Below are 15,869 nucleotides of genomic sequence, written 5' to 3' on the forward strand. Positions count from 1 at the left end.
ATTCATAATAGAAACTAATGCTTTTTCTTTATCACTTGGACAGGTCTTGGAAGGTTGTGGAGAATGCAGTGGGTCACGGCCTCAACCCTAATGGCATAATCGGCCTTCTATGCAGGGAACACTTCCCTGGACTTGTTGAGTATACCGGAGTGACGGGTCCAACCTACACCTTCGACCACTACGCCATCGCCCCCGATGCTAAAGACCGGAACAACAGGGAATTCAACAACAAGGCAGAGCGGGTGAAGCAAGAGCTGTGGGTAAGTCTTCCTCGCACTATATTGTTTAATATGTCACATTCGTTGCACATTCTTGAAATAATGTATGGATACATCGTCTTTGTATGCAGGGTTTCTTTAGATGTGAGGTTGGATGAGAGGCTAGAGCGGATGTGGTGGCTACCACGAGCTGTAAGAAGCTCATCGTGGACATGCACTACGAGGCACGCATCCAGGCCATCGTCACTTACCACAGCTCCATCCTTGGGAAGAAGGTGAGCAAGCAGGACGCCCTAACCATGTCATTGACTTAGAACCAGTACTTGCAGGTAAATACAGAACTTTAATATTCGTATTAAATATGCTTGATTTTATCTTCTGATAAGTCGTGTACTTGTTTTTTGTAGATGATTCATTATTGGTGCACTGTGCATCCTCAGTGTTGTGAGCAGATGGTGCAGAGGTGGTGCTCGTCTGAGTAGGACGAGACGCACAATGCTAGACAGGAACGACGTTTGATGATGCAAGGTCTCTCCCACCACCAAGGCAGCCGCGGCCTCGACAAATATGCAGAAGCATGGGTACGTGCTCTTTTTTATTTAGGTATATAACTTTTGATTAGGCATGATTTTTAACCATCTCATTGGTTTTCTCGCAATCAGCGTCACATAGTGTCCAGCCTTGCTCCACCTTCTCGGTGTATGCTATGGCCCACAAGAGCAAGATGACATCCGACATCACCTACAACCCGGCCGATAGGCCCGAGGCGTACTGCAACCCCGCCGTCCACAACCGCCTCAGTGAGTACACCACCATGGCTAAGAAGGTCCATGGGCCAGATTACGATCTGCGGACTGAGGACATCGACGGAGATGTCCTCATGAGGGTCGGAGAAGGCAAGAGGCATGGGTGGTACTGGATTGTCGACGGGGCAATCAACTCGTCCTCCACTCCCACTCTGTCTCAGGTGCGAGCAATGAGCACGAGCGTGAGCCCAGCCATACAACCTCGGAAGTACAGCTCACATCATCGCATACAACAACTCCAAGATATTACTTATCTATTTGTCGTTCATTGATTATTATATATCTTCTCTTTTCTTTATCGTAACATTAGGGAAAAATATTACAGACTCGGCTAGATGATGAGAGGAGGCAACGTGAGGAGGTGGAGAAGAGGATGGCAGAGATGTTTCAGTACATGCAGAGCCTTAGCGTCGCATCCGGTTTTGCTCCTCCACCTCTGTTGTTGCATGCAGATGACCCTGTTCAGTTCCATACTCTGTGAGTATCAAAATTCTAGTCCTGCATGATATATATTCATCTGGTCTCACACATGCAATCTGTTCTCTATGGAGACAACCTATGGCATCAAACAACCCTTATGTATTGCCCAGCCCATCGCCAAACCAATACAGTCGCCCACCTCGCTGATGTTCTTCTAAACTTAGTTGTAAGACATGCTTATGGCATATATTTGATGTTTTTGGACTCATTTATGTGAGTACTTGTTAGTGTTGTGAACTATTTTGTGATACTTGTGACTTTGTGATCTTTGTGAGCTACGTCGTGTGTTTGATGTATGTGATGATTCTGTGAACTCTGTGATGTATATGTGATATATGTTTTGTTTGTTTGGATGTAATAGCAAAAACAAATAAAAAGGGGTATTCTGGTCACTTTGCCGAGTGTTACACTTGGTAAAGAGGTACTTTGTCGAGTGTCATGACCATAGTACTCGGCCAAGAAGGCACACCTAGAAATTGGTAAAGCTTCTTTGTTGTCGAGTGTTGTGTCTAAGGCACTCAACAAACAAGCAACCTTTGTTGAGTGCCAACTAATGCACTCAGCAAAGAGACTGGCAAAGGGGCCCACTGGTGCTTCCTTTGCCGAGAGCTAGTCCAGCTGGCACTCGAAAAAGACGGAGCCTTTGCTGAGTGCCTCTTGGAGCACTCGGCAAATGGACTGGCAAAGGGGCCACGGGGGGCTTCTGTGCCGAGCGCTAGTCCAGCAGACACCCGACAAAGATAGAGCCTTTGTGGAGTGCCAGGGAGGACACTCGACAAAGGCGTCATCACTGTCACTTGCGCCGTGACGGTGACTTTTCTTTGCCAAGTACTAGGTGGCACTCGGCAAAGCCTTTGCCGAGTACCCGAAAAAAGTACTCGGCAAAGAAGTCGTTGCCGATGTGTAGTTCACCGAGACTTCTTTGCCGAGTGTTTTCTAGGCTTTGCCGAGTGTCTGAAGCACTCAGCAAAACAGTTGTGTCCGGTAGTGATTGGTGGTTAACTTAGAGATGAAAGAAAAATTGTGCTAGTTCGTTGGTGAGTGGAGTAACTCAAACGTGGAAAGTCCCTTGCTAGACAGGCAGCACAAGTTGGTTGTTCTTGTTTAGTTGTATGCCTGTGTATAACCTAATTGAGAATATAAGGTCGGTTCTAATGTATCAGGGTTGTATCTACCGCGACATCACTATCTACCATCAGACTTTATCTACCATAACTTTTCAGTGCACAACCTATATTGTTAGCCTACAACCACATCAGTGTCATGGCACCTTTTATTTTTGTAGACTCAGATGCACAACAAAACATGGTCGCAACATCACCATCAGACTTTATCTACTAAAACTTTTCAATGCACAAACTATATTGTTAACCTACAACCACATCAATGCCATGTCAGCTTTTATTTTTATAGACTCGATGCACAACAAAATACAGTTTTTATAATTCAAATATCGTAAGAAAAATGTGAAAAAATTAAGAAGAATGTATACCTAATTCAAAAAATAAACAATGTTCATGGAATTTAAAACAAATAAATTCAACTCATGTGGTGCAATAGAAATCGATTCCATTCAAAAATTGGTTTCTATTGTACCACATGGTATTCTTGTACTGGCTATAAAATCATTTATGTGGTACAATAGAAACAGTTTCTTAGATGGAGGCGAAAGTTTCGTAGTTGGTACTCCACTTCGAATTAATCTCTAAACGGAGATGGAACTGTGTGAAGGTGGTTAAATATGAGTGGAAGAAGGAATGTTGAATATGGGTGAATGTGGTTGAAAGAAGAAAAGCTCCCCATTTATAGGGTGTGAGTTCGAGATTCTTATGATTTTTTTAAAAAAATAAATGCAAACACAAAATTCAAACGCTTAAAACTGAATGGGCCAATCAAATGTTGACATGTGTTCAAAAGTCGGGCAATACCAACCGCGCCTAGTCAGTTTCAGCCACGACCCCAACACGCCAGTCGGTACCAACGGGTACCGACCGCATGGGCTCCAACGCAGACGGTATCGTTGGGACTGATCGGTCAGTAGCCCAACCAACCAGTCGACCAAGCCGAGCAGTGCTGCAACCGACTCAGTCGACGATCAATACCAATCGTCTAGCTCGCCACGCCAACCTGCGTTAGAACCGACCTAAAGTATCATATGAAATAAAAATAGAAAAAAACTGATCTTAGAGCATTTCCAAAAGTCTTTCTAAATTTCACTCTCTAAATTATCATTTAGAGTCAATTGCATAAAAAACTAATTTCTATAACTTTTCAATTTTCGACAACTTTTCTATATCTTGTTTACACTCTAGATAACCGGTCATGGTGATTGTATTTTTTTTAAAAGTCTATATCTATTTATATCATTTAGAAAAAATCTAGAGTCTCCTGGAGTTGCTCTTGTAATATTTAGTATACCTGTGTCACTATGCTCATAATTTAGTAGTAGTTATTCTACTTTTAATATGTTAATCTACTTTAAAATATATTAAAGTACAAATTTCCACTGTTATATGTCACACGTAAGTATGTTTCTCATATCGATAGCATCGTTAAAAAAACTCCTCGCTGAATCATGCGCGCCAAAATTGCCAGGAACATAAACGAAAATGCTGCACCATGCAGGCCAAGCTTACCAGCAACAGGAATCAAATTCGTACCGTACGCTATCCGTGATGCCAGGCTCTAGACTGTCTTTTACATCTGGAAAGCAGAATCCGACCAGATGCAGGCAACCAAACACCTCGAGAAAAAACAACACAACAAATCAGGCTATAAGATAGTAAGGGGATCAATCCCCTCCAATGCCCTTGCTCTCAAACAAGCCAGGTTTTGCAATCCTAGGAATCTCCAACCAGGGAGCTGCCAATATAATAAACTACTTCCAGACCTGACAAGTATCATAAATTTATCACTTCCAGACCTGACAATATGTTTTATCATAAATCACTTAACAGAACTAGCAGTAAGACACCAGAACACAAGTCATTGAAGTTTAACAAACAACAGGACATACATCAACAGTTTTTGTTCATATATGGCAGATGTATTATCATAGGTCCTACGAGACATTTAATGGCACAAATGCATTTCTACATTCTGGACTCTTGCAGATGGGAACGACTGCAGTTTGCATAACAGTCTTGTTGTCACAGAAGATGCAGGCCATTCTCCGTCAGTTATTACCATTCTCTACACAGCTGCACTTGCACGCAAATCACGCTCAGCAATCTCTCCATCCTCGTCTATGATACCTTCATCATCATCTCACCCTCAGCAATCTCTCCATCGTCGTCTATGATACCTTCATCATCATCTCTGCCTTTGCTGTGGCGCAATGGAGATGCAGGCTCAGGTTTCCCAGAAGGTTTGACATATTTGGCATCTGCCTTTGGCTGAACATTAGGGCTCATCGAGTCACTGGCTTTGCCATTGTACGCAGGACTATATGGAGCAGACTTATCATATTGTGGGCTGGGCGAGCGATCAAGATCAACCCTTTCCATCTTCCCATCTCCCATGTGGTCATCCTTTTGATCAGGGTGGTTCACATGGTCATCCCCAGAGTGAGATCTTGGAGGGCTTTTGTGCTCTGCATACCCCAAGTTAGGTTGAGTAGATCCTGAAATAACAGCAGCCTTTTCATGCCTACTGCTAGCAACAGGGCTGTGACTCTTGCTGCGGCTAGCACGAAAGTTTCTACAGCTTCGGCTCCTGCTCCTGCTTCGGCTACGCCTAGCTTCATGATGGTGTGACCTCTTGGGGCTTGGGCTACGACTTCTACTGCGACCTCTAGCAGACCTACGAGATCGCCCATCAGTTTCACCAGAGTCATACCTGTTAGCATCACAAAAAATCAATCAGGGTCAGCATATGGACTGAGTATCATAACCTTGAATTAGATTCTTCTAAAAAACAAAAAACGAACTTCAGATATGCTGATCTTATTACTAATTTGAAATCATAACCTCCAATCTGATTCTTCTAAAAAATGAAACACTGAGCAAAACTTTTAGAGGTCCATAACAATTGCAACAAACAGGGTTAAAGTTTCTCCAAATCGGTGCACATAGTGGAGTTAAGAGAGGGGAACCTGCACCCCTCATCTTAAAAGTTCTATACTGCTTTTGCTTTTTAGTGCATTCCATAAACAATACTGTTACTGAATACAATTATAAATATGCAGCATATAAGGCATATAATAGCACAACAGACAAATCTCTGATTCACATAAAAGTAACCTGGTACTAAGTTTACCTGCCACGGCTACCATAATCATCCCTTCCATGACTGCCACGACCACTCTCTGATCTCCCGGAAGATGCTAATCCATCTCTGCCGCTGTACCTTGAATCCAGTTCAGATCGTGGACCACCCCTTTCAGAGCGGGATGCCCAACGGTTCCTCTTCTTACCTCGCCCACCACCACGAGAAGCCATATCCTCTAAATCACGGGGCACCTGTTGGTTTGCCCCTTCAAGAATTTTGATTAGGTCAGCAGCATATTTTGAGTCCTGATCACAGAAAAATGTATATGCAACACCAGTGGCACCAGCCCTTCCTGTCCTGCCAATCCTGTGAACATAGTCTTCAACACCAGTGGGGAAGTCATAGTTGATCACTACCCTGTGTAAAGAAAACATGAAATGCTCCATTATTTTTATGTGAATTCTGACCGAAAGGACCCGCAAGCACATATGAAGTGAAACAAACTGGACTGAGATTCCAATAGATAACCAATGCAACAGGTAACATATTCTGCAGTTTTGAATATGTTGCCTGTTGCATTGGTTAGCTATTGAGATAGTAATAGCAATAGAGGCAGCAGAAGGCCCAAGTTGGCATGGAAAGAGGCACTAAAAGAAGACTTGAAAGGATGGATGGAATATACCCAAAAGATTTAGTTTTGAATAGGAATGAATGAGAAACAGTTATCCACATGCTTGAACCTTGATTTTTGGCCTCTGTTGGGTTTTAACTCAAGCCTACCCCAACTTGCTTGGAATAAAAGGCTTTGTTGTTGTTATTCCATCCTACCATGACATTAGAAAGCAAAAGGCATACACACATGCATATGCATAACAGAGAATGGGAAGTTAGTCTAACCTGATATCTTTGATGTCCAAACCTCGCGCAGCAACATCAGTTGCCACTAAAATAGGAGAGCGCCCAGATCTAAAATGATTCAGGACCTTCTCCCTTTCACTTTGGGACTTGTCACCATGAATGGCTGAAGCTCCAAACTGCCTGGTGAGTGTCCTTGCAAGTTGGTCACACATCCTCTTGGTGGTACAAAATATTAATATCTTTGAACCTGAAACCTGGGATCGTAATATCTGCTCCAGGCGCCGTTGTTTTTCTGAGGGTGTTATGACTTCTATATGCTGCACAGAAAAACAAAATAAGATAACATGAATATGTAATGTAGGCTTATTTTTGTAAAAGTAAGAACAGAACAGAAACTATTGTTAATGCATCATTGCATCTTATAATAACGATAATACTCGCAGAAGGAAAAGACTTCCATGAATCTCATACCTGAGTAATAGCACTATTAGCAACAAGTTCATCAACATTTCCAATTGTCACCTGTAAAGGATGGACAAGAAGATCATCTGCAATCCTCCGGACTTCCTTGGGCCAAGTAGCGGTGTACATAAGGGTTTGCCGACGGTGAGGTATCTCTTTCACTATCTTCCGTATTTGTGGCTCAAAGCCCATGTCCAGCATGCGATCAGCCTCATCCAGAACAAGATATGACACTTGCTTAAGACTTACCCTTCGCATCTCCAAAATGTCATTTAACCTTCCAGGTGTTGCAACAACAACATCAACCCCTCTATCTAAATCTCTCAACTGAGGACCTTTAGGAGCACCACCGTATAGGCACTACAAGCAGATCAAGAACCAAAGGTTAAACAATGAATATATAAACCAGAGATCATGACAGTGAGACAAACATTAGACAGTCACACAGATCAACAAGTACAATATAATAATTCACAATATAACTTCAACACATGGTCAACAGTTTAAACATTCCTCAGAAGGTTTTTTGAATTAATAACCTGGTAAAACATAAAATCGTGACCATTTGTATATTAAAATAGATACAGACAGAACAAACCGTGCAAGAAATTCTAGATGATCTTCCAAATTTCATAGCTTCATCCAGAATCTGCGTTGCAAGTTCCCTTGTTGGGGCCAAAACTAGCACTGTTGGACCATTCCTAGTGCTGTTCTGCAGGCGCTTGATATGCATAAATCCAGGAAGTAGATAACCAAGAGTTTTGCCTGATCCAGTCTTCGCAATAGCTACTACATCTTGATTTTGCATAGCAATTGGCCATGACTGCGCTTGGATAGGTGTTGGGCTTGCAAATCCAGCACGTTGTATCTTCAGAAAGTAAAATGGGGGAATAGCAACAAACAAGGGAAATAAAGACAATGTAAGAATTCATATAAGTGGTTAAATTTGATTAAACATATCCCCTTTGAACTCTTTGTTGCACAAATAAAGACAATGCATGAGGACAATTTAAGGCCATACAAATAAAATGTTCCCGCAATGTGTAGACTTGCGCACACAAGGCGAAGTAGAAAAAGCTCTAACAGAGTCCATGGAGGCTCACTCAGGCATAGACCGTTGATCCACAAGGCCCCTTCCAGCAGCTGCCACCCGATCCTATATATGGATGGGCGTTGACAGCCTGGGCCAGACCTCCATGGGTCAAGCCCCAGAAGAAGCCCATCATCCATGCAAGGAGCCTTTTCCAAGAATTGGACGCAGAGCGACAAATCAGCCACCGTGGGTGCCACGAGTGGGTGGCCCTCCTCCGCTCCATGGGCGGCCCCCCAGGGAGGAAGCGAGCAACCTCGAGCGTTCACCCACCTTGGCAGCTCCATCAGCAAGACCTGCCCTCAGCTCATCTCACTTATAGATTGGCCAAGGGCGCGCGAGGCAGCATACGACATTAGCTCCCCCTCGGAGCAGATATCGCATCTGCCACAGATGGAGATAAGCAGTCGGTACACATAGCCAGCGCTGATTTAGCACAATGAAGCAAATAAAGAGAAACAAGCAGGCAACTGGAGCACATGTGCACGATCCATTTCCCTCGCCATACTTGAAGACCTTGGTCCCTCGCATGCAACTTTGTTAGGGTTAGAATTAGATCATGAGTTATGTGGGTTCACCTATGGAACCATACCTCCTTCAGAATTTCTGATGGGAAGCCACCAGCCTCAAATGAAGTTATTGGAGCCGGCACGTTATCCCCCTGCAAACAGGAAGAGAGACCCATCAACAAGGGACGAAAAGATAACATGATACGAGCTTGAGCTGCGTCTAACATTATAGCAGGAGATGTGGCCGCGTAGAATTCATACCGTGACGGTGATCTCATGGCGGCGTCGGTATGCCTCGGTGGACGGATAGTCGGCGACGGCTATCGGAGCCGGATGGTGGTGGGAAGACGCCGTCTTGGAGGACGCATGCTCGTCGTCACGGTCGCGGTCGCGGCGGTCGCGCCTGGGAGGGGTGCGGGATCGGGATCTGGACCTGTCGCGCCGGTCGCGGCTCCGGGGAGGCGGGGGAGGCAACGGGGGCGGGGGCGGGGGCAGCTGATTCTCAGGGGGCATAGGCCGCTCGTACTGCGTGACGTTCGTCTCCGGGTTCCAGTAGTACAGGTAGCCGGTGGTGCCGTCGACGAGGCCGCGCCACGGCTTGAGCAACGTCAGGTCATCCGGGGCGTACCGCGGGGCCGCGCGCCCGGTTGAGCCACTAGCTCCTGACATCAGAGCTGGCCGGATCTTTGGTCTCCTGCGATGCCTGCTCCGCGGAGGCGGCGAAGGGCGGCCGAGACGAGGGGCTCTGTGGCGGCGACGAGGACGATGCGGGGGTTTGGATTTGTGGTCTTGCCCTGTTTTCTTGCGTTTTTTTTTTAGCTCGAGGAGTTAGGACATGTCCGAGAGACCTTAAACAACGTTCGGAACCATAAAATACAGTTCAACAATGGTCTATTTTATTAAAATTCTAGAGTATGATGTCTCAATTTATAAGGAAGTGTTTGGTTTGTAGATACTAATTTTTAGTCTCTTTATTTTATATTATTTTAGTCTATACATTACAAAGTATAGAAATTAAATTTTTATTTTATTTTTTCATATTTAATAATTTAAGTATTAAAATGGAATTAAATGAATGTACTAAAAATTAGCCCATAAAACCAAACACCTCTAAATATAGTACCCTATATATTCGAGCCATAGTCTTGCTTTCTCTTAATATACAACTATTTATTTCTTAATAACATAATTTATTTTCTAATAGCATTATTTAAGGTCTAACTGTTAAGGTATAAAATTTGAGGCTCTATACACTTTAAAAGTGGTTCTATTTCAATTTTTAGGGCTCTATTTCAGAACTCCTTATTGAAGATGCTCTTAGCATATCTCCAGCACCTTACCCATATCTATACATATATTCAAACTCCACTCTGCGAACAATACAGTCTACAGCGTAGAACAGTGAAAAACAATGCTTTTGAGTAAACTTTGGATAGACTGCTGCAGACGGCCTTAGGGGTGAAAGATACGAACAAATAGTATCCTACAATAACATATTTCAATCGTGTTTGGGATCAGATACAAATAATTAGAAATGGGACGGATACATGTGTTGTGGGCCTTTATCTTCCGAAGGTCCTCAAAAACACGGTTAACCATTTGTTATCAGCATATTGCCAAGTCTTACAGGAGCTTCGGAACCAGAATAGCTTTGACGCGGAACGGTGGAAGCGTAATGAAGGTAGCTTTGTTATGACAACACGGGAAGATGATACAAGGTGTCATCCATGTCGCTGAGGGTAAAAGACAATGTTGTCCCTGTGATATTCGTAAACTTTATGTGTAATCTCTAAGGACATAAATGTAATATCGTACGAAGCTTGTTGGGGGCCTTCGGCTTCCGAAGGTCCTCAAAAACATGATTTAACAATGTCTCTAGAGTATATTGTATGAACAGGGATCTTCGAACAAAGGCCCACGGTGTGAAGAAGCACGGAAACAACACAAAGGATGGAGCAGAGCCGAAGCTGTACGCAAGGGAGCTTCGGCATGATGACAGAAAAGAGGAAACCGACTTAAAAAGGAAAAGACTATTTAGACCCGGATAAATTACTATAGAGTTGTTGTCATAGGCAAAGGGTCTGGATGTAATTTTACATGGGCTGCGACCCGTGCCTATAAATAGATGAACAGTACTCTCGTACTGTTCACGCTGATTTGGCATTCACTTTTGCGTCACGCTTGTATTCTCTTTCCTTCAAGCCGAAGGTACATTTGTAATTCATCATTGTTTACACAAGTAATATAAATGAAAATAGATTAGTAATAATGTTTACAGTAATTATGTTACTTTCTGTACTTTGTTTGAATGTTCTCCACCTTTTATCATGATCATGAAGGTATGTCCTTCATGACCTTCGTCCTAAATTCGTTATATCCGAGAGGAAATAATGATTTGAAGGACGAAGGGCTTTGATATTTAACATTTTATGTTGCCTTGTTCTTGATTCATAGCATTTGAGAACAAGTCCCCAACATTTTACTGTTGGGGGCCTTCGCCTTCCGAAGGTCCTCAAAAACATGATTTAACAATGTCTCTAGAGTATATTGTATGAATAGGGATCTTCGAACAAAGGCCCACGGTGTGAAGAAGCACGAAAACAACACGAAGGATGGAGCAGAGCCGAAGCTGTACGCAAGGGAGCTTCGGCATGATGACAGAAAAGAGGAAACCGACTTAAAAAGGAAAAGACTATTTAGACCCGGATAAATTACTATAGAGTTGTTGTCATAGGCAAAGGGTCTGGATGTAATTTTACATGGGCTGCGACCCGTGCCTATAAATAGATGAACAGTACTCCCGTACTGTTCACGCTGATTTGGCATTCACTTTTGCGTCACGCCTGTATTCTCTTTCCTTCAAGCCGAAGGTACATTTGTAATCCATCATTGTTTACACAAGTAATATAAATGAAAATAGATTAGTAATAATGTTTACAGTAATTATGTTACTTTCTGTACTTTGTTTGAATGTTCTCCATCTTTTATCATGATCATGAAGGTATGTCCTTCATGACCTTCGTCCTAAATTCGTTATATCCGAGGGGAAATAATGATTTGAAGGACGAAGGGCTTTGATATTTAACATTTTATGTTGCCTTGTTCTTGATTCATAGCATTTGAGAACAAGTCCCCAACATTGGCGCCCACCTCCGGTGAACTCACTTCCATTTTTTGAGTCTTAAACACTTTCGGCAAGCATCACCTTCGTCATGCCGCCGAAAAAAGCTTCAGCGACAGAGGCTGGTACTTTACAGCCGCTGGATCCCAATCAGGACGTCCTTTCTCTCAGAGAGGCCCGAAGCCAGAAGAGGAAGGCTGTTAGTCCAACACCTCCGGAAGATGACTTGGATCAGGAGATCCAAAACCTGGAGATCCTTCAGCAACAGGTGCAACGCAAGAAGGAGAAGATGGCTCGTCTAGCTGACCTTCAGAGACAGATAGACGAAGCTTCCGAAGAGGTTCGTCATCTTGTTCAAGATGACCAAAGCCGAAGGCCTCCACGCAGAGAGCTCCATCAGGAAGGCTTTCACAATGAGGACGACCGGTATGAAGATTTCCATCATGGAAATTTTGCTTTCGATGATGCTTCTCCTCTATCAACAGAATTGCAGGCTACACCATGGCCTCAGTCTTACAAGCCACCCCAGCTCCCCATGTACGACGGTCATACAGACCCGAAGCAATTTTTGATGAGCTATGAAGCAACCATATCTTCGTATGGTGGCAATACTGCAGTCATGGCAAAGTCTTTTGTCATGGCCGTCAAGAGCGTCGCTCAGACCTGGTACTCCTCTCTTCGGCCAGGGACAATCACTTCTTGGCAGAAGTTGAAGGATATGTTGATAACTAGCTTCCAAGGGTTTCAGACGAAGCCAGTCACTGCTCAGGCTCTATTTCAATGTACTCAGGACCACGAGGAATACCTTCAGGCGTATGTCCGAAGGTTTCTGCGTCTGAGGGCATAGGCGCCAACAGTGCCCAATGAAATTGTCATTGAGGCCATGATTAAGGGGCTTCGGTCGGGACCTTCAGCGCAATACTTTGCCAGGAAGCCACCACAAACTTTGGAGAAGCTGCTCTAAAAGATGGACGAGTATATTCGAGCTGACAATGACTTCCGCCAAAGAAGGGAGGAAGCATTCAGGTTCTCTGAAATGACCAGGGGCTTTGGAGGAAGATTTCACCCGAGGCACGTTAGGTCAATTCATAACTCTACTCAAAGTGATGATCGAGGGAGCCAGCAGCAAAGGCCACAATACTCTTCACAAGCTTTGGGGCAGCAGCAAAGTTCTTTTCGGCCGCCAGCGCCAAGGGGCAGAGGCGCCAGGGGCTTCGGGGGAAGGTTTGGAGATCAGCCAAGAAAAATTTACTGCCTATTCTGTGGTGAAGACAAGGGCCATACCACCAGGATGTGCCATGTTACCATCCAGAAGCAGAAGGAGATATCAGAAGCAGCAGCGCAACAAAGTCAGCCGAAGCAGGTCATGCATACTGCTTCGTATCATTCGCCTTATATTCCAGAATATGTGGGCAACCACCCTGCAGCTTCTGTTGCTTCGGCAAGCCAACCCCAAGCATCTTGGCAACAGCCTCCACCGCCACCACCAACGCAGCGAGGACAGCAGCCAGAAGGGAGTCAGCACAATCACCTTCAGAGGGACTTCAGAGAGGAGTCCGAAGCTCGCACAGTCAATAGCACTGTGCCGGAGTCGAAGCACATTTACTGATAAATATCCTACCTCAACAGCAATTCTTTCGTATTTTCACATTCAGTATTATTTTTTTGTTAATAAGGAACAATTATGGGAAGTTTAAGTGTCTTTTATCGTTTTTCAATTTCTTGTAACACTTTCGTATTTTACCATAATAAAAAATATATGTCTTTACCATAGGCTCGAGTTGCCGAAGCATACGAATTTATGGTGGCACGAAGGACCTTTGTATTATCAAAAATTTGTTCTAACGGACACAGTGCAATTTATTCGAAATAGTAAAAAGTCGTTCCTAAGGAGCGCAGTGTAAGTTTTCTGAGCCTACAGCGAAAAGTCAGCGCTGATTCCGCCGAAAGTAAAAGGCGAAGAAGCTCCTAAGGGAGGCTTACAGCGAAAAATAAACGCTGATTCCGCTGAAAGTAAAAGGCGAAGAAGCTCCTAAGGGAGGCTTACAGCGAAAAATAAGCGCTGATTCCGCTGAAAGTAAAAGGCGAAGAAGCTCCTAAGGGAGGCTTACAGCGAAAAGTCAACGCTGATATAAAAAGTGTGTGTGCTCTATTACAGGGACATGTATTTGCGGCACAAATATTATTTTGCATAACATAACATCATCACATCATTCTGCATAACATAAGCATCATACAACATATTGCATGTGGAACAAGAAGGGGATACAGTATTGATCTTCGGAGAATATTTTGAGAAAAGAGAAAACCGTGCTAAAGCACAAGATAAATCGAGAAGAAGTGTAGCTTCATTAGAGAGGCTTTTTTAGCTTCGGAGAATATTTCATGAAGCTTGGATAATTCTTCATCAGAGAAGTATGCAAATTCTTGTGATATAGAAAAGATTTTCTTCACGAAGCATGAAAAGAAGGGAAGGTGTTTTTTTTCGCCGAAGGCTCAAAAAATGGTATGTATGCAAAATTTCATGCATCGTAAAGAATTAAACTATAAATAGATTATATATTACATTCAAAGTTACAATGTATTACACATGTTACGTTCCAAATGTTTCTACAATAGCATTTAATCCTCCTTAAGAACTATTTCTGCAGCTTCGTTCAATAGCTGGTCGACAACCTTGTCCATAATGGCTTCGACCATTTTTCTAATTTCATCGTCCCCCTTCGGGTGGGGGCCCGGAGATGCCTCAGCAGGTTCTGAGGGAAGAGAAGATACGACTATATTACTATTACAAACCGCGAACAAAGTCTGGAATTAAAAATTACAACATAATAAAAACCACTAATTAGTACCTATTTGTCCTTCGGGCTCTGTACTTTTCTCAGTAGCCTTTGTAATTTTTCTAGCATCGTGAATGCCTTTTTCGCTCTTTTGAATAATTTCTTGAGTCATTTCTCGTCCGCCGTTGTCCCAAATATCGGTGAAAATTTTTCCGCCGATCATGCTTGCTTCGGCTGAGGGGTCTTTAATGTCTTCGGAGGACAAAGTAGCTTCGGATTGCGCTAAGGATTTTACATGCTCGCAACCTTTCATCTCCAAAACAGTAGCAATTCCTCTAGCACCCGAAAAAACACATATGTCTCCGCGGCTATTCAGTATTTCCTCGAAGGCCTCAGCTTCGTGACTGATCCATTCAATCGGACCTTCGGGATTGCCCCTTGAGAAATTCTCTTCGCTAGAGAATGCGCCAACATTGACGAAGCTGGATTTTATCTTCTTAACGCACTCTATGGATTTAACATAGCATCTTCTCTGGGATGCACGAAGCTCTTTAACATTTATTTCTAAATGATCAGCCCATTGATCACTAAGCTCTCGTTTTGTCTCTTCAAGTATATGTTCTTCTTTAGCTCTAGCTAGCTGTTTCTGAAGATCTTTAATTTCGCGTTTTTGGGCTTCAGCCTGGGCTTTTGAGGCAGCTTCGTCCTCTTTTATCTTGTCCACCAATGTAAGCAGAATTTTATCCTTTTCCAGAGCTTCGTTTCTCAGCTTAATAACCTCTGACCGTAGGTTGTTGAAAGCAATATCATAGCTCTCGTCTTCGGCATTCTTTTGCGCTCTCAGCGCGTTGCTCAATATTAAACCCTATATATACAAGAATTAGTATAAGAATAAAAGAATGATTCAAAAATTGTAAATTTCTAAATATACAATTCTCGCACCTTCAGGCTATTGTATGCAAGGCTATCCGCAAGATCCTCCTTCGTCATAGCGCTTAATCCAGCTTCAAGCTTCGGAAACCCCATGCTTCTAGCCATCTCCCGGCAGACTGATAATTCTTTGTTGTCCGGGAGGCAGTATAGGAAGTCATCTTCGTCTGTCCCATTGAACACTAGTGCCCCCTTCGGATATTTCAATTCTCTGGCATAGTGATTAGCTTCAAAAATTTCTTCTTCGGATAATTTCTTCCCCGAAACGTGCCGCACAATATAATCGTATATTTTGGAAGGTGCTTCGGGGGCACCAGTGTCAGTTTCTTCAACCAAGATTGGCTCTGGTATTTTCATTTTTTCGGTTGCCTCTGCAATGTTCGTTTCTGCGGTTTCAAAGGGTTTT

General features: G+C 43.4%; 1 protein-coding gene across 6 annotated transcripts; it reads right to left on the reverse strand.

The window, feature by feature from the left end:
• Positions 1–4,373: 4,373 nt before the first annotated feature.
• On the reverse strand, positions 4,374–9,525 carry LOC103636001 (DEAD-box ATP-dependent RNA helicase 40). 6 transcript variants are annotated; one of them, XM_035961824.1, is made up of 8 exons: positions 8,894–9,500; positions 8,716–8,784; positions 7,632–7,901; positions 7,043–7,393; positions 6,611–6,888; positions 5,762–6,130; positions 4,809–5,341; positions 4,374–4,770 (listed from the first exon to the last, which is right to left on the reverse strand). In XM_035961824.1, the coding sequence occupies exons 1-8, from the start codon at positions 9,299–9,301 to the stop codon at positions 4,697–4,699; spliced, it is 2,352 nt and encodes a 783-aa protein (XP_035817717.1). In that variant the 5' UTR covers positions 9,302–9,500; the 3' UTR covers positions 4,374–4,696. The 6 variants fall into 6 exon arrangements, with proteins under 6 accessions (XP_035817717.1, XP_008656582.1, XP_020398979.1 ...); XM_020543390.3 differs by adding an exon at positions 8,055–8,507 and having other exon boundaries at positions 4,376–5,341; positions 8,894–9,474; XM_035961822.1 differs by adding an exon at positions 8,055–8,658 and having other exon boundaries at positions 4,376–5,341; positions 8,894–9,463.
• Positions 9,526–15,869: the final 6,344 nt, after the last annotated feature.

The sequence above is a fragment of the Zea mays genome, chromosome 8 (genome assembly GCF_902167145.1).
Source record: "Zea mays cultivar B73 chromosome 8, Zm-B73-REFERENCE-NAM-5.0, whole genome shotgun sequence".
Lineage (NCBI taxonomy): Eukaryota > Viridiplantae > Streptophyta > Magnoliopsida > Poales > Poaceae > Zea > Zea mays.